The sequence below is a fragment of the Tamandua tetradactyla genome, chromosome 1, assembly GCF_023851605.1.
Source record: "Tamandua tetradactyla isolate mTamTet1 chromosome 1, mTamTet1.pri, whole genome shotgun sequence".
Lineage (NCBI taxonomy): Eukaryota > Metazoa > Chordata > Mammalia > Pilosa > Myrmecophagidae > Tamandua > Tamandua tetradactyla.
The window spans coordinates 122,631,380-122,650,567 of record NC_135327.1 but is presented as its reverse complement, the minus strand read 5'-3'; the positions used below and the strand labels follow the sequence as shown (position 1 = coordinate 122,650,567).

The 19,188-nt window shown below is 36.3% G+C and overlaps 1 protein-coding gene across 1 annotated transcript in view; it reads right to left on the bottom strand.

Moving 5' to 3' along the window:
- Positions 1–15,734, bottom strand: part of CALCR (calcitonin receptor) — a 66,257-nt gene extending 50,523 nt beyond the window's left edge. The window contains exons 1-4 of the mRNA XM_077163226.1: positions 15,684–15,734; positions 9,333–9,489; positions 6,671–6,781; positions 300–412 (exon numbers count right to left, since the gene is read on the bottom strand). Of these exons, the coding sequence (XP_077019341.1) occupies positions 300–412; positions 6,671–6,781; positions 9,333–9,489; positions 15,684–15,734 (432 nt within the window). The remainder of the gene's footprint in view (positions 1–299; positions 413–6,670; positions 6,782–9,332; positions 9,490–15,683) is intronic.
- Between the last annotated feature and the right edge of the window lie 3,454 nt (positions 15,735–19,188).

The following is a 19,188-nucleotide window of genomic DNA, read 5'->3' as shown; positions in this document are numbered from 1 at the left end:
CCTCTGGAAATGCTGCTTAATGTCTTGGCATCACATGGAAACCCATCATCTGCTCAATGGGCACTAGTCACATTGTCATAAATGGCCTGATTCCATATGCCCATGGAATTCCCATTAATGCAGTGCTGACCAAGACTGCTGGTCATTTTCTCTGCCACTTCAGAATCCCTAGAACTTACAGGTCATCATCTGATTTCCTTCTATAACTTCTTCGTGGCAGATATTTTACAATTATGTATTCATTTCCATGTACATATAATGGCTTATCACTCAACACTGAAATTCAAAATAGAACCTACCTTCAGTTTCTCAGGAGTGAAAGCATTACACATAGTATAGTTGGACCAGGTGCGATTGTTCTCAGGATGTTTAAACCAAACCCCCTTTTCATCGCAGTATTTTGTAACCTTTTCTGTGAGTGAAATGTAATAATTATTACATTAATATTTCAAAATAACAAGAAGGAAAAATAACAAATTAAAGCTTGAAAGCCATTCCAGAGTGTGAATCACTATACACAACTTGAACTGGAGTATAAGTCAATAGAGACTACCATGAATCATGCATTACACACGGTGTTTTAACATGTACTGTCTCATTTTACCCTCAGCAGAGCCATGTGAAGCAGGCATTGCTATCTGCATTTTACAAACAAAGAAACAGACAGTGAGCGAGGTTATGGAGTTTGAAAAGTCGCTAGATAGTAGGTGAGCCAGGATTTAAACCCAGGTCTGTCATACTCCAAAGTGCTGCCTACACTCTACCTCATATTTGTTAATATTCATTATAACTTCTGATTATAGATGAGAACTACATGAGAAAAGCAAGGCTATCTCTTCATTCATTTATACAAAAAATTTTGATTAGGTTGACTACATGAAACGATAGATTTTGTGGGTCAATGGTCAAATATTGGCATTCAGATATGGCTAAATTCAATAGAAGAAACAACTGAGAAGCTAAGAGATGTGTCAAGAAGTCATTTTTCTACCTCTCAAAAAGATTCCATTGAATTATCATTCTTCATCCCACAAAGAACATACTGGGGATTCATAACTTCAGCTTTCACTATTTACTTCTTTAAACATCTCTTAGGTAGTCATCTTTTTGGAGACCTTTAGTAAAATTGGCCAACTCAGTTGGATTGGCATATTAAAGATTTCCACCTTTGTTACTGGGCATGTGCTAAGCACTTTGCAAAATCATACACTTTTATATTCATAGTGACCCTTTGAGATAGGTTTTAGTGTTTCCATTATACAGATAAGGAAGCTGAGGCTCAGAGAAATTAAGCAAATTTCCCTTCCACAACTAGTGAGTAGTAAGGCCAGGGATCAAATCCAGGTCCACTTGAATCCAAAGCTGTTACAGAGCTATTAAGCTCTGTATCAAGCCTCACGGTCTTGTGGTTTGGAGACTGGAGTCAGAGGAAAATGCAACGGCCGAGCCCTTAGTGCTAAGGCGCAGGTGCAGGTGAGAAGATAAGATGATGGAAATGGCACCTGGGAGTTGGATTTGGCATAGGAATCCAAGAAGTGCTGGTTTGGCTAATGGGGGAGGGGAATAAGCAAAAAGGGGTCAGAAAGGTGAGATCAGATTTGTCAAGAAATAAGCACCAGCACCAAACGTGTTTTTATCTCCACTCATCCTCCCCCACATTGAATAGGCTACACACATTTCAAAATCAATACATCACTAGCAAACAACCAAAATGATATTTCAATAGAATTAAACTTTAGCTGGGTTGTCTAAAAAAACCAGACAAACTCATTTTACTATTATTATACTTGTCCACAATATTTTAATTTGGCACTGGGACACCAGAACGTGAAATTCCATAAGTGTCCAAGGATATTTAAACTCCATTTTAATGATCTAAAGAATAATAAATACTTTTGTTGGCTGCAAGGTAATATTTAGATTCTAACCTCCTAATTGACTAAACAATTGGAAGAAAAAATACATTGTATTAAATAAATTATAAATAATGAGCAAGTAAATATTAAAATGACTGCACTTGCCAATTTTAATCTGAGTTGTTCAGGCATTCTCTAGTTCTCCAAATGTACAACAATGAATGAGTTTATTGCCTCAGAGATCACACAGTAACTCTGGATTGATATAACGTGCAAAGAGATTTTACCAGTGTATTTGGATCCCTCACAAAGTGTTGATCTTTGATAATTTCCTATGGAAAATATGATAATTTCTTCTAATATGACTATTTTTCTTTTTAGCCCAGGAATATGGAAGCCTTAGAATCACATATTAATATTTGGAGGGCACTACCGTTATCTTAAAGGCTAAGGAAATCTCATGTTTGTTTTTTTAAATTCACTTGGCTGAAATATTATTGAAATCTAATGATATAAAATAATTTTCTATCGCTAGTTTTAGTTAGTCAATACGCTAAGAGCTAGCATGAAAATCCTCTGGCCTTTGGCAGTTTTGATGAAATTCATTATTTCTCATTGTATGAATGACTCTTGAACTAAAAGCAAGACTTAAACTACAAGTTATAGACTTGTTTGTATGTCTACTCCAAAAATTATTTAAGGGGATCAAAAGATGCATTTTTAAAATCAAAGGATGTTTTCAAGCAATTTACTTGATTTGCATAAAAATCACTATTTATTTGTATAAAACTGTTAAAAAATGATATAGAAAATTTTAGAACTGTAAATTTGCTGAGGCAGTCATTGGACAAAAAACATTTAAAAAAATCACCACTGAACTGTAACAATGTTTCAAGAAGATTTAGCACTAATCAGCACAGAAAAATTGGTAATGAAAATTTGTCAATGGTTTTGCTAATGCTGTTTGACAATGATGACCTTTCCAAGCTTACTTGCAATTTAAAAATGGGGTTTGTAATGGCAAACTTTGTATTTATTATATTGACAGAAAGTAGTTTTTTCTGTTTTATCAAGCTGAATAAAGAATAATAATAAACCACTGGTGTTAACAAAGTTTTGTAGCTACATGTGGCAAAACAGACTGCATGAGATGGAGGGGTATTCCTCATGAAGAAGTCCACTCCACTGTTGTACAGCTCTGATGGCAGGAAATATTTTCATTTTGTTTGTTTTAACTAAAGTCTGACTCTAGGCAACTCCTGATTCTAATTTTTACAACCATCAGTAATTCATCCTTTGCCACATGGCAAGTCTTTCAATATCTGAAAACAAGGTTATGTCTACTTTGGGTCTCCCTTTCCAAACCAAATATTGCCTTTTCCTTCACACCACATAGCTTTCTGTCCCCTTATAACCTAGAGCTTCTCTGTATGTGCTTCACTATTGATAGTTCCTTCTTATAGACTTTAGGTGTGGACTGACCAGTGAAGAGAACAATTAAGTTTCTCTCATTCTAGATTCACGTGGGAGACCTTTCCTCAGATAGTGGGGCCCTATCCTCAGAGATTGCAATTTTATTGATCTGGGGAGAGGCCAGGCATCAGCATTTTTAAAAGGTTCTTTAGTTCCAATGGGTCCCAGGGTTAAGGATCTTTGTTCTAAGTCATACTTTCACCATCTTGTTGGGTGTTTTACTCTAAGTCTTGTGTCTTAAATACATCCTTATTAAATTTTGCCTCTAATATGCTAACAGCATTCTTCCGACTATCAGCAACTTTTGAATCTCAATACTACTATTAATTCTTTCACTATATATCTGTTTGTTACCGAGCAATTTTTCCAAAATGAAGACTGACATTTCATTGACATGTTTTGTGCGTCATGGAGATGTAGCTTTAGGTCAATGATAAAATCTTAAAGAATTTAAGTATATTAAAGATATATTTTATTTTGAGTGGATTTATTCCCTGCTGAGAGACTTCTCTGTAAAAACCAGGCTGAGAAGATGGATCTATGCCTGAAATCCATATTTTGCTGATCAAAACCTTGCCTTTTGTCCATTATTATAGCCACTTTGGCAAAAGCCCAATGCTGCTTTGCAACTGGTTTCATAGCCTTAATTGCAAAACAGGTCTTTGAGCCAATCAAGTTACCTCTTTAAACCAGGTCTCAAATTAAGATTAATGAAAGATCATTTATTGGGAAGAGTTAGTAATACTGTAAGAGACCGTGATCAAATAGCATTTAGTTAGAGCTTACTAATGTGGAACTGCACTAGGCCTTTTCTCTCTTCACACCCCAGCCTTTTCCATCAAAATGAGAGTTCCCAGAAGTAGCTAGCCTGATCCTGGCTCAAAAGAGGTCTCCTGTAATCCCATTTCCATTATCTCTGCTTTATTAGGGTGGACCTTTGCTCTCAGAGACAAAGGAGCAAATGAGATTTTATCCTTGAAGAACAAAAAACATCTTCCAAATATTGCTTCAGGGATAGACTCATTTCTCTGCTTTAACTTGGGTCCCAGAGACCTTTTTGCCTACATTTTCCAATATGATTGCTGCTCCTATGTTAACTGAGGTCTCACTTTCAGTCTATGGGCAATAACCTCTTGTCATTCATAGTCAATGAGCAAGGGTAATGAGGTGGCCCTGAAAGAACCACTCTCTCCCAGGAGTAAGATGCCTTAGCAATTCTTAATTTTCCAAGAAGGGACAGAAACTTTGACCACCTTGGAAAAATCTCAAAGTCAAATTTCATTTGCCATGGTCTCTTAAGCATAAAGCAGACACTGTTTCCTTTCTTTAAATGCCATTTCTAGTCTAACCTGCATAATTCAGGGATGACCCTCCTTGTTGGCACCCTTGCCTTCCCCTCCACTGATGTGATGTTCTAACTCTCTGCCTGGACCCAGTCCTTACAGAACACTGAAGGATGAAAGAGGAAGATGAGCACTGTCAAGAACTGACTGTGAAGTGAGTTCTGGTTATACTGCCTCTTGACAAAAGAAATGCAGATCTTGAGGTGGAATGACCCTACCTGCCTGGGCTCTTTTCCCACAGCCAGCCAGTTTAAACCTCTAGAGTTATCTAAGCACTTTCTGCAGGCTCAGGCTGATTCTACTCTCAGAAACAAGTATCAACCATCAGCAGGGTCTTGCAGGTGGTGTTCACACCTGGTCCCACTTAGTTTTAGCATCTAGGCTTCCTTTTAAACTAAGACTTAACCCCCCTTTTCAGTATCTTAAGTTTAGAATTATTTTAATGGGACAGATTTTTTGTCTAGTTTCTTGGAACAGAGTTATTCTGGTTCTGAAACCCACAGGTCCTGGAGCAGGGTTGCTATTACCTTCCACCCGTCTGGGACTTTCCTTTGTCCATTGCCTATACGATCTCATCTGATATGGGGCTCTATCTCCACTGGCAGAGCTACTTAGTGCAGTCAGTTGAGCTTGCCTGGCACTAGTCACTTTTGTATCTGGACTTGCCTATGGCTTACTACAGTTTCTCTATCTTGGGTGCGCATTTAATCACAAATGGAACTTTTAAAAATTCTGATATCCAAGCTGCAGTCCAGACCAGTTCAATTAGAATCTCTGGGATGGGGCCAAGCAGAGGATTTTTAAAAGTTCCATATCTTCTCAGCTAAGAAAAGAACTATTTACCTACTACTAGCACCATCCTAATCCCAATTCCCATGGCAATATGACTGTATGGTTCCCAGATTGAGGCAGTTATATAAACTCATATATACCTCTCGCTATGCATACCTCTGCCATCCTACTGAACACCTACCCTAACAATTGGATTCCAGACCTCTGACCTTTGTGGACACTTGATAATCCTAAAATATGCAACCTCAGCTCTTTAGCTAACCACTCTAACCTGCTAACAGGTACAGTTAAGATCTTTGTCCTGCCAGAGCATTCCAGGCCAAATTTAATAACCACACCATTGTCACAAGCCTGAGGTCTGAAGAAAAAACATGTCCTCCCTTGGAAGTTCTAAAAATATTTCAACTTGTACAATTTTCTATGGAGATTGTCATGGCCTAATAAAATATGATTTCTCAAATGCTTTTTCAAGACTATTGTACTTAATTATAGGGAGAGGACTAGCAAGACTTCAGGAGACTTCAGTTTACTTGTGGTTTGTGTTATATATTGCATGAGTGTAAAATAGATGTGATATATGGAAACATTTTGAAAAGTAAAAACTGATATTCAATGGAAAGCACTCCTATGTTACCTCTGTAACATAAGTGAATTTGGTGTTATTCATTTCCTTAATGCATATTTATTGCCTGTCCATGATGTTCAGGCACAGTGCTGGGTTTTGTTATCATCTATATGACACTATTATTCTTATTTACTTGGCATTTCTAATATTTGATATTAGAACAGAACTCTGGTTAGTATCTAGAATTACCACCTTCTGATTTATTTTCTTAACACATGATTATAATTCTCAAAGTTATATAAAACTTCCATTGTGCATGTTATATGAGCCCAGTATATGTGAATTCTGGATCAAGCATTTGCATAAATCATCAAATCTGAGACAATACAATTGAAAAAAAAGTTAACAGAAATTCAGAAAAATTACTTTTACAAACGAGAATTTAAGACCACTGTACATAACTGACCAGCAATGCAATATTTGCCCATTTGCATAATATTTTAATTAAGGAAACCCTTTGGAACATGCTAAAAGCTGGAGAATATGATTAGGTAGGTATATTTTATATGTTTTTATTTTCAGAAGCATGGAGACTCTAAAAGTTTTATAGCAATATGTAAAATAAAAAGAAACACCCTTACCTGATGGATCAAAGTCTGGAAAGTAGTCAGGGCAGTACTGATAGGTCATCACCCCAGCTGGCGTGTCATCCCAGCACATCCATCCATCCCACGTGCGGTTGCAATATGGACCTGGTCATTTAGAAAGAAATCAATATGGAAGGCATGTGGAATTGCCAGAAGAAGAAGATTGAGTTCAGGACAATCTTATGTGTGGCTGAACTCTTTAGTCCAGCCACGATGGCCCACGTTTCAAATAAACGAAAGTCATTATATCAAATAACCTTGGCATGTCTGTGACCAAATTATCTCATTGGGTTCTAGTTCTACTTTGTGAGAGTTCCCAAACTTGAGTTCCTCAGCAAACAAGTAGTATCAAAGATTGGCCAGGAGAGGCACACTTTAGTCTGATCTCCATTTATTTCATTGTAAGTGAGGACATGAATCTGAGGTAAATGTTGATTGCTAATCAAATGGGTTTTGAACTATGTTGATAAGTTTTTACTTTCTGAAACTTTATTCTTCTTTCAAATGTTCAAACAGGAAACTGAATTTAGATGGGTAGATCTTGCAGTTCCTGTGATATGTTAAAGTTTTTTTTTACCACCATCGGCATACGGATTTGGAGAGCAACACTATAAAAGAGCATTACTTGAAAAAATTCATTATAGATTAATTCTTCAAAATCTTGAAATAAATTCCAAAGCTGGGAACATTCTCAAAGCACAGATTTTCCAAAGTTTATCAGCATGTCATACCTTATTAATCCTTTCTTTTTAAAGTTTTTTCTTTCTTTCTTTCTTTTTTTTTTTAGCAATAAAGTCCAGGAATTGCTAAGAGGTGACTGAATTTTCTGCAGCAGGGAATTTGTCTTTGGAAGTTTGGTTCTCACAAGTAAATGCTTTATGTGGGAGACCATATGTAAATAAGACAATTAGGATGCAACTGAAAGTTGTCAAAAACTGTGGAATCCTCATCAAGATTTAACAGGTTCATAGATGGTTGATAATATTTTATTTTGTTACAACAACTGCAGCAGTTGCAGCAACAGGAATAAAATAAAGGCATTAGCTTTTCCTACTAATAATGGAATTTACATGTCTGTAAGGTCTTCTCAATTTGTTCCTCCTAAGATGCCAATGTCATATGTATGGAATCTTTCTACCTTAAAATATTTTCAGAAATGCTACAAGGGGACATTTGTGAAAGTATATGCGACATCACCTCTTGATAAAAGGCTCACTTTTAAAATACTGCATGGTTTTGGAACATGTAGATCCCACTATCCATTAACCTTCAAATGGGTTATCTTGGGTAGTTGCAGTCCAAGAGGGATGCAACTGTTTAAGATTCCTATTGTAAATGCATTTGCAGCCAGTTAATGAATCACATATAAAAGCAGTCTTATTACGTTAGAATCACACTTTGTTTCCTACTATGATAATGCTCAATTTGATCACTTTCTTTATTCATCCATATAGGCTCCAAGTGGTTTCTCACTATTTTCATAAATTAAACCTACCCTATGAGGATAAAGATTTACCTCTATACAGGCATTCAAAAGAATAAAGCTCAGGCTTTGAAGGCAGTTTTCAAAAAAGAAAAAAAAAGGATTTTAAACAATGGTCATAGTGCAAACATTCAGCCTCCCAAGGTAACTAAACTATAGTGGAAGGACTATACTAACTCAGTTTCTAAAAATATTAGTCCCATGTTTTAATCGTCTCACTTGCTTTAGAAAACCAGTTTTTTCCTTTGGGCCGAGTTGCATCTAATGCCTTTTCAGATTCTTAACAAACACTGGGAATAGTCTTGGCTAAGGAAAGAATCATGCGAATCTGTCTCCTAATTGACTTGATTTTTTGTTTAAAGGAAATGCTAAAAATATAAACTAAAATTAAGACTTTAACTATTTGAAGGAAAATCATGTGTAGGGATAGGGTATATTTAGCCCATTTATTTTCCTACCAAGCAGGGGGATATGAGTTGTCTTAAGGATGTATAACAAAGAGCAAGATCTTGTATCTTTTCAAATATCTCAAGGAAGTGGGAAGATCATTTAAATGGTTATAGCAATGTTTTGTCATGAAATATCCCCTTTTGGTTTCCTTTGGGTCTTCTATAGCTAATAGAAAGTACTTAGCCCTGATACTATTTGGGCAGTCACATAGAACCTGCTACAGGATAAGTAGCAGGCTCAAGGATAAGGTGATAAATAAACAATGCATGCCTAAGAGGTATCTTTTTCTAATTCCTCTGGAAACGAAGTGGGGAAAGGGAGATGAAATAGCAAAAGTTGCCAACCAATTGACAGTGAAGATAGCTGCCAGATGAACTCAAACAAGACAGAGTTTTGACGGATTCCACCTCAAGCAAATTCTCTGCCCTCAGTTTTCTAGCTCTCCTTCCTGTCATTTTCCAATTTCTCGCCCTCACTTAGGCCTGTATCTATCCTGCCTGCTGTGAGGTATGCATACTGAATTATTGTAGCAAAACACAATGGGATGCACGTGAGTATAGAAACTAGCCATGTCTGCTGCCTGAAATACCCAAACATACCACAATAGGCAAACTGCTGTTTTCCTTGCATATTAAATTAAAATTAGTCAACACATTCACCCACTGAAGAAAGTAAGTCTTTCATGATATTTGAAACATGTGTTCACATGATTCTTCTCTTTACCTTCTCCTTGGTATGGTGGTAATTGTTCCATTCGGTCATAGCATTTGTACTGTGCATCCATCATCTTCTTGCGTCCTAGAACGTACAGAAATGGCTCGGGCTCTATTGTTGAAGGATGGGTGTGATTTCGAGAGGCAGGAAGAATTGGGGTTGGGTGCTGCATAAAAATGGAAATCGACTACTTATAGAGAGAAGGAGTGAGTGAGCAGATAAGTAAAACAAAAAAAGATAGAAAACAATTTGTTTTTACTCTGTGACAACAATTATTCACGGTCTACATGTAAAATATTTTTGCTTTACGTGTAAGTTAAAAGTTTTTTATATCGCATCTACAAATTCTACCTACAAACTTTCTATTTGCATTAGCTTCCATCACAATTGAAAATGTGTAGCACCCTCACACCCCCCCATACTTCACCATCTACGATTGTTTTAATTTTATTATAATTGTAAAGTTTAGAAGTAAATAAAGCAAATAATATGATTTCCAAAAATTACCAATATTACATTAACTTTTCCTTCTCTGGAGCTCCTAAGAAGCATGAATCATGTTATCAGAAATAAGCACAATAGCAAAATAAATAGGCTTTTTTATTGGATTCTTTTGGATAATTTTTATTGTGCACACAACCAAAAAGTTACCTCAGTAATTTCATAGAACAAATAAAATCTATTCTTCTGAGATCTACTGCCTCTGATAATTGGTCTTAATGCCTTTAAATTGGTTCCATCAGAAATGACCTGTATAGCATACTTCATTTTCATTGCTGAAAATCAATGTAAACCCTGAATATTTCTCTCAGCCCATTTGCATTTTGGTAGAGAATAAGATCACTTTTGTCAGTCTCTGTCAAGTCCAATCCCAATCATTGATTGGTCTCTTATCAAAGTTGATGCGCATGCCTGCATCTGAAAAGACCGCCAGGGGCCATACAGTCCTTTCTAACTCGTGTTCATACAGATGTTAATTTCTTTGTTGACTGGCTGCTATTCTTGGTGATGCTTGAATCTGTGACATTTTTATATCTGTGTTCTGCTTACAGATTTTGTTGGAGAAGACCTGTGAACTTCAGCCTGCAATGACTTTGCTTCTCTGAAATTAGGAATACTGCTTGCTGTCTCTATCATACCTCCTGAAGCAAATGTATATTTGGCCATATTCCGTCTGAAGTATTCCATGAGGGAAGTTTTTCACAAATGTGTTGATGGCAGAGGTGGTGGTGTGTGTTTAGCTATATCCCCTCCAGGCTCCTTACTAAGTATTCTTAAATCTCAAGCTATCCATGCTGGAGTCTCACTATTTTCCAACATATGCCATGTGCAGACTGGGCATTCTTATCCTTTGAGACAGCATATTAATAAATGCTAAACTGTTATATCACATAATAAAATCAAAATCCAGAGTGAAGAGAGAGTCTTGGGTAAGCATAGTCAGGGATGGTTAATGAATATAAAGTCGAATTTGAATTAGACTCTGAGTACATATAGTGTCTGAATAAGCAGAACAGAGAGAAGAAGTTATCTGGATGGAGAGAAGGAAATGCACAAATGTCTAGAGGTAAGAAATGCATATGAGACTCAGTAAGGAAACCATCCTGGCTGAATTAGAGCACACTTGAGGATTAGTAAGAAATGGGATCAAGAGATTCAGATAATACAGGGCGCTGCAAGTTAAGAAAAAGAGTTAAACTTTTTTTTTTATTTGTCATTTAGAACAAGTGAAAACCTCTCTAAGCCTAAGTTTCTTTAAGTATAAAATGGGAAGTCTAATAATAATATTTATTCCCAATGGATATTATGAGGATAAACAGGAAGACAAATACAATGTGTCTGTAAATGAAAGGCTCAATGTATTTTAGCTAATATTATTTAAACCTGATAGCGAAAGAGAGATCCCTTGTAGCTTTTTGATTAGAGAAGATTATGAAAGGAGGGTTTCAGTAAAATGAATTTGTTAGGAGTTATGCATCCACAGGTTAGCACTTCAGCTAGATCATCCTGGGATGGAACAAGAAAACAGCTCTTAGTACCTTTCCAAACAATAAAAATGTGAGGGTATACTTAGACATAAAATGAATGGAGAACAGGAATAATCAAACGAGAGCCCAGATATTTTAGCTATATAACTGGAAAAGAAATGGTGGTATACTGAGAAAGGGGATATGTTGGAAAATGAAAAACTTACTGAGGGGAAGAAGGTAATTCTATTCTGGATTTGGGTTGAAGGTGATGGCAAGCCATCTGAGAAGAAATCACTTATGTAGAGAATAGTACAACTACTTAGAACTTTTAGAACATTGCTTTTATAACTCTTATTGTGAATAAAGTTGATGCTAGTCTTAAAATAATTATAATCTTTCTAATTTTAGTACCTTTTGAATTTATGAAAAGAAAGAGAAATTTATAAGTCCATACAAATGACTGAAAATGTGCAAATCTTTACCAATGTAGTTGAACACTGTTCTCTTGTTATGTGACCTTTTCCCACTGGTTTTCATACCAGTCAAATATCCATTGAGCTTGCTGAGCCCAGCACTGTGCTTAGGTGTAGAGAATACAGTGCTGAGGTATATGCATCCTGCTCTCGGGGAGCTTACAGTCTAGCAGAAAAGAGTAAGACTACTCATTTTCCCCCCAACACCAGAAAGTGTAAAAGATAAAGAAACACCAATCATAAGATGGTCATATATCCTATTAGGATTTGGAAAGTGACTGTGGCACTTAAAAAATATTTTTAGAAGAGATTCCATGTTAAGGCTTGTATTTGTATTTTCTTAGCATACTTGTGTGTGTGTGAAAAACTTTGATGAAATATCATGTAGCCATCAAAGCAAGATCATGATGTCCTCACAAGAGAGAGATTAGTGATTAGTTCACAGTATCGTTCTATTTTAGATTCTTCTGTAACAGCCATTATTATTTGATTTATTTTATTAGTAATTGTTGGACATTTTTTCCATCTTCCAACCAAATAAGATAAAGGAATATGATGTCATATATAAATCTTACATTATTTATATTAGATATTTAGACATTAAGGACTATTTTGCTTAGACTTGGCTGGCATCCTTTCTAAAAATAACATTCAGAATTCGGTTCTTAAATAAGTTGCACAGCCAATTAAAGAAATATTCTTGCACAAAGGCCATGAGGTGATAAGACATGTGAGGATACTAAGTGGAAGAACTTACCCTTGCATTTTCATTTACAGCATTACTTGGTTTAAGCAGTTTTAACATCAGTAATAGTGGCAATACAAACATACAAAATCAGGGTAGGTATAGTTCATGTAGAAGATGGTAACATCAATCTTATCATTCTTCCAGTGCTGAAACAAACTCTAGTGAACAAGGATTGGGACTCAGCTCACCAGAGATTGTTTCCACACTGAAGGAATGAGAAATTGGAGCCTCTTTTGTTCGATAAATCATAATAACCTGAGCCTGCTCCTAGTCTGGTTAATGTTTGAGCACTGAAGATGGAATTTTCCAAACAGTAGATAAATATTTCAAGGATTTTTTCCCTAAAATGACATAACACACACATTGGAATTACTATTATTTCAATGCATATACACATTTCATAAAGTTCATTAAATGCATTAAACTTTTGACTGATGATTATATACAGTTACAAATTGCTAGTGAGGTGTGTTTTCAACAATAAAGAGGAAACATAATAAACTACCAACCAATGGGAAAGACTTAAAAATATTCTACTTATAGTGTTAGTTTTATACAATATAGTTTGGAGATGTAATGATACTATGTTGACATGAACATAGAAATGAAACATTGCTTTCTGAGTAAAGATCAGTGCTCAAAATTTCACATACAAGACATTTCTTCAAAAGAAAATTCTTTCCTTGTTGGCTCATGTAGCAGTTTAGCCACCGTATATGTGATGTCACTCCTAGAGGTTCAAGTAAATGGCACCACACATACGACTGCCAAACTGCCACAAACATCTGTAGTCAGCATCCGAAACATCGCTGGTCCTTTCGGCCAATAGGTACCTTGAGTACCTCCTATGTGCCAGGCACTGTTGTAGGTTCTGGAGATTCGGCAAAGTCCCTGCCCAGATGGAGCTTACATTCTAGAGGGTTTAATCCACACTGATCATGGAGGCCAGGGAAAACAATAGAAGTTGAAAGGCCATAGGTTCAGGAATTCCTATTTCAGTGTAAGCCAGTTAGCCTGGCTTTCAGTTACATATAGTTTCTAGAAGAAGCAGCATAAAAAACAGAATAGTTGCAGGTTGTTCTGTTTGGAACTTTGAGAAATGGCACGTCTCTGGAATTGTTCAAGCCCTTTGAACGTGTGGACCCATGCTGCTGTGCTGAAAGAAAAAAGCTCTACTGATTGCTACCGGCAGACCTGCTTTGCCGAAAATGTGGATCCAGAATCTGCAAATTGATATAACCAACAAGATTTCTATGACACTATCCCAAATACTGAAAATGTCCATGTCAGAACTATTTATGATTTTCAGTTAGTGATATTTTTCAAAATAATGAAGCACAAAATAAAATTTGTAAAGAATCAACCCTGGTTCTTCCACATATGATGAGTTGCCTGGTTGGAGTCCTGTGTACCTTCTTCCACTTAAACATCATATAAACATTGCAGTGGATTTTGTTTGATGGACAAATCTTCCAAATCAAATATATAATCCAAATACAGACAGAGAAGCAAATTGCTGTCTGTCACAGCAAAGAGAGCACAGAGCAACATAAATACCCTGTTCAGTTTTGTTTGTTAATAAAGGAGGTGCCCACAAGCCATAAAATATTTCTTTCCATGGGTCATGCAAATGCATGAAATGTTTTTCAATCTTTGAATTATAAAATAAATCAAATAAAAGCTTTGAATAAAAATCAACTACTTAATAACACACCGAAAATTATCTGTAGTCTTTGTAACAAAGAAGGTGATTATATAATTTTTGAACTATTTTGTTAGTATTTCCTAGTTATTTTAGTTTTTCTTCTATCAATGTCAAATAAAAGCATATGCTTTATAAAACAGATGTATATAGAAATATTTGCATATAATTAATCACATGAAAGGATTTTGTTTGAGCTACAAAAAAAAAAACAACATCACTTTATGAATAAAATATACCAATATATCTACCTCTATAGAATGCCACATAAGACCTTGGGCATTTACAGACAAATTACATATTCTGTTAGCTTATATATTCTTGTTCAAATGTTTTTATTACATTTCCAGTGACATGAAGTTACCTGCATTTCCAAATACTGGACTAATTTTAGCAACTTATACTGTAATTCATCTAAAGAAATATTTAATAGGTTAAAATAATATGACAGTCAGACATCATAAAATGAACTAGACTCATTATCCAAACAGCTACAAAATGGTTGAATTAACAATCATTCCTATAAAGCATTTGCTGGATGTGTAACACTACAAAATAAAAATTGCCTTGAAAAAATACACTCATGAATATTAGTAATACTTTTTCTTAAATAATGTAAGGAAAAGCAGCTTAGCTCGATTTATAAGCCTGCAACTGCACATTAATAAGTAATGGAAATTCTGGCACTCTGGGTAAGCTTTGCTTGGGTCAATAAAACGGTACTGAATACTGAATGTCCTTACTGTCAGCTGTAATTCAATGGCAAATTTTATTCTTACGTGATAGAAAGGATAAGGTTTGAGATAACTCCAGATTGATTTATGTAAAACTTACTCATCTCCCTTTCATGTGCTATTGAAGCTGATGTGATGATGGCTTAACAGAGCTGACTGAAATAAGCAGACTTTGATAATGTTTTCTAAGACAATCGCACTTCTCACTACTTGCTACCTCCTTTAGGAAAAAACAACATAAAATTAAATAAACTGGTCACAGTTTAAAGTTTAGAGAAAGAGTTATAGAATCAGTAGTAGGTAAACACTTGAAGATTCTTAGTTTTTGATGAGGAATACATTTGAAATTAATAATCAGAATAAAAAAGTTTGAGATGTTTTAGTAGGACAGCAGTTCAGAAACTGTGATTCAAACAGACATGTCTAATATATGTGTAATCTGAGAGCATTATAATTTATGATGTTAATATCCATGATTAATGGGTAATATGGAGATGTTGCCTCAAATCAATGTTAATTTTCATAAAGCAAGCAAAGCTCAAAATTCTGGGTAAGCTGTAACACTAGTTTAAATTAGAGGAAATTCAGTTTGATTTAACAAAATATTAAGAACACAGTGGTTTCTAGGAACTTAGTTTTGGCCTCTAGAAAAAAGATCATGTCAGTCATAAACAATCTTCCCTATTCCAACATTCTAAACTAATATAGCTCTGAATAATTTTGTTTTACTTACATTTAGAAAGATGAACAAGAAGATGCACCGGCTTGTAATTTTTAGCCTCATCTTGGTTTTTGAAGATGATCCTCTGTTGTGCTCCTGTAAAAAATAAAAATAACAATTAAATAGACATAGCTTTCATATTAATCATAGTCTTTATTTTTCTTTGGTTTCTATTTGACTTAAAGTGATGAGAAAGAAAAATTAAAATTATTTTAGAGGTTTCTAGACCACATACTGTCTGACTTCAATGTGTGACGTCTCTAAATTCTAACAAAATCATGAGGTAATCATCAAATGTCGACCCAATTCAGAGAACAACTATCACTTACAAACACAAGATCTGACCTCCTTGCCCCTTTTCATAAAAAATTTCCTAGGTACCATGACTTCAGGACATAAAAACAATATACTATTCCGGCCAGAAACAGTCAGAATCCATGGGTTTGAATTATATTTACTGGTTTTGTGATTGTGGACAAAGTATTTATTATTTCTGAGCTTTAGTTTCTACACCCCTATGATGAAGATAAAAAGAATTTGAAGTGGTTATGGGGAACACTTTTAGACTACATTTCCCAGCCTACCTAGCAATTAGTGAGGCCACATGACTGTCTAATAGAATTAAAGTAGAGTTTATGTGCACCAGTTTCAGGCCTGACCCTTAAAAACCTCCAATTCTCCATTCTCTGCCTCTAATATCAGGGTCCAGGACAATCTTGGAACACACGTTTTGAAGACAACAAATCATCCATCAATATGGATCCCTCAATGACTATATGGAGGAGAGCCCCCTTCCAATTGGATGCTGCTGGAAGGAAAAACAAAGCTTTTTTTGTGCTAAACTAAAGAAATTTGTATATTTATGTGTTACAGTGGCTAACAAATACAAATAACTCATATTTACAAAGGAGTCACATATAGTTTCAACAAGGATGTAGGTTGTTATTTTGTATGCTGGCACCATCAGGTTGCTCATCATTGGTTAGAAGGGTGGGATGGAGATGAGAAATTGTTTGTAAAAATAGCCTATAGCACAAAAAGACTTGCTCACTTTAGTTCTCATCCTACCTATATGACTTAGTGGTCTAGGCCATTGCATGGCCATCTCTGTACTTTTATTTAATTTCACATTCAGTTATGCATTATTGCATTGAATTGATGGTCTATATCCGGATCCACTTTACTCATGAGGTATAGGACAGACATTGCTTTTGGCTGGTATTTTGTGTTCTCTTGAAATATGAATTTTCAACTATAGTAATAGCATTCAAAAAGCACCTAAAATAGCATCTAGCACACAAGTCATCAAATGAATTGGGGCTCATTGTTTTACCTTTTAGACCATACTCCACCCCCCCACCTTACAACTCAGTTTTACTGTAGTGTCTTATGAATAACCAGTTGATAGTGAATCAGGTGCCTTGTGTAAGGAAATTACACTCTGAAGGAGAGCAACACACATTGCCTTCTATGCAAGAGTAAAAGGATTGCTCTTCACATAAAGTTATTCCTACATACATGAAGAAACCCATGCATTCATCTGAGAATATGATGGACCAATACCTAGAGGAAGCTGTAGTGCAAAAACCAGGAACGAGGCCACAGGCCTCCAGGAACGTTCAGCGAAGTTAGAACAGGCTGAAACTAAGGATCCGTAGTTTCAGGAAGCAGGTTTTATTTGCTATGGCCATAGGGCTCAGCCAAGTCGCCTCTGAAAGTTTGAGCCCCGAACAAAAGGCAACCTTAGCTTTTATAGACTCTTTGACATGTTAAAGACAAGGTAAACAATTGGCTGATTTAAGTTGAGAATGGCCCAGAGCTGAACCATTGAGGGGCCCCCACCCCAGGAATGTCTTCTCTTGCCTATGTGCATCTTCACCAGTTCTGAAGGCTAGGGGAGGGGGTTTCTATCCCAGGAAATGTGCCTTATCTCACTTGCCTGCAAGGAGAGGGGTTTGGGGATTTTCCACAGAGAGCACAGCTAAACCAGAAAGAGGGCAAGGCCTGCCTGCTACAAAGCCAGTCACAGAATTTAGGCACTGTGTCACCAAGATTTATGTGCTGGTTTGAAAGTGTTGTGTACCTCACAAAAGCCATGTTCTTTTTGGTGAGATCCTTTTGATTTAGTTGTTTCCATGGATATGTGACCCACCTAATTGTGGGTAGGATCTTTTGATTAGGTGGTGTCCATGGAGATGTGTCTCTAAGTGGAGTCCTTTAAGAGGAAAACATTTTGGGAAAAGCTTTCGAGCTGACAAAGATAGGCATTTGGAGATGCAGAAAGAAAACACTGCCCAGGGAAGCTGTTTGAAATGAGAACCCAAAGGACCAGCAGATGCAAGCCAAGTGACTTCCCAGATCAGCCTTCCTTGAGTCAAGGTACCTTTCTCTGGATGCCTTAGTTTGGATATTTTCATGGCCTTAGAACTGTATAATTGTAACTTAATAAATTCCCTTTATAAAAGCCAGCCCATTTCTGGTATATTGCATTTCCGGCAACATTAACAAACTAAAACAATCTATAATACATTCTGGCAACAAACCAGAACCACCTATGTGTTCCAAATCCAGTAAGAGACTGCTTAACAGAGGGCCACCAAGTACCATTGTGCAAGTTATTCACCATACAACTCTTAAATAGACCCATTTAGTTAGACAATGAAATTCACAGTGCTTTTGTTTTTGAACAAGGTGATGATTCTAGCTTAATAGAGCCTCTGCTATTTTATAGTGATTGAATGCTAAACAAGAGGTGTAAAGTCTGGGTGGTCACACATATGCAATTGCTCATTAGCTCAGTTGTGGTGCCAGAAGGTGGCTAAGCAGAAGGGGTAGGCGAGTGAGGCTGGAGAAGTAGAAGAATAGGTGTAAACCCTTCAAGTTGCCCTAAATAGAATACAATAGAAGTAAAAACAGTATGCTTGCTATGCAAATGCAGCTGCAGATTCTGTTATCCCTCCTTTCAACCACACTTTTGCTTCTAAGCCCATTTATTAAGGAATTCCAGAGCTACCTCTGTACATAAGGACCAAAATAAAGGATCTGGAGACAATAAGAAAAATCAATGTGGACTTCAGTTAGCATGTTTCATCAATAGAGCAGATGAATATTGCCAAGGAGACATCTCATAAAGAATCATCTCATTGTACATGAACAAATAAAATCTGTGATTTGTGAATCGTCATGCTCTATAGTTAGTTGAGGGCCACCTCTGCCAGTTTAAAAATGTTATGTGGATGTGACCTTTTGATTAAATGGAGCTGTGACTCTGCCCATTTAGGTGTGTCTTGGTTAGTTTACTGGAGTCCTTTAAAAGGGGAAACACTTTGGACAGAGAGAGCGAACAGAGCCAACTCAAGACCCAGATGCTTGGAGATGCAGAAAATAAATGCCCCGGGGGAAGCTATTTGAAAACAGAAGCCAAAGACTCCAGCAGATGCCAGCCACATGCTTTCCCATCTAACAGAGGTGTTCTGGACCCATTAGCCTTTCTTGAGCCAAGGTATTTTTCTCTGGA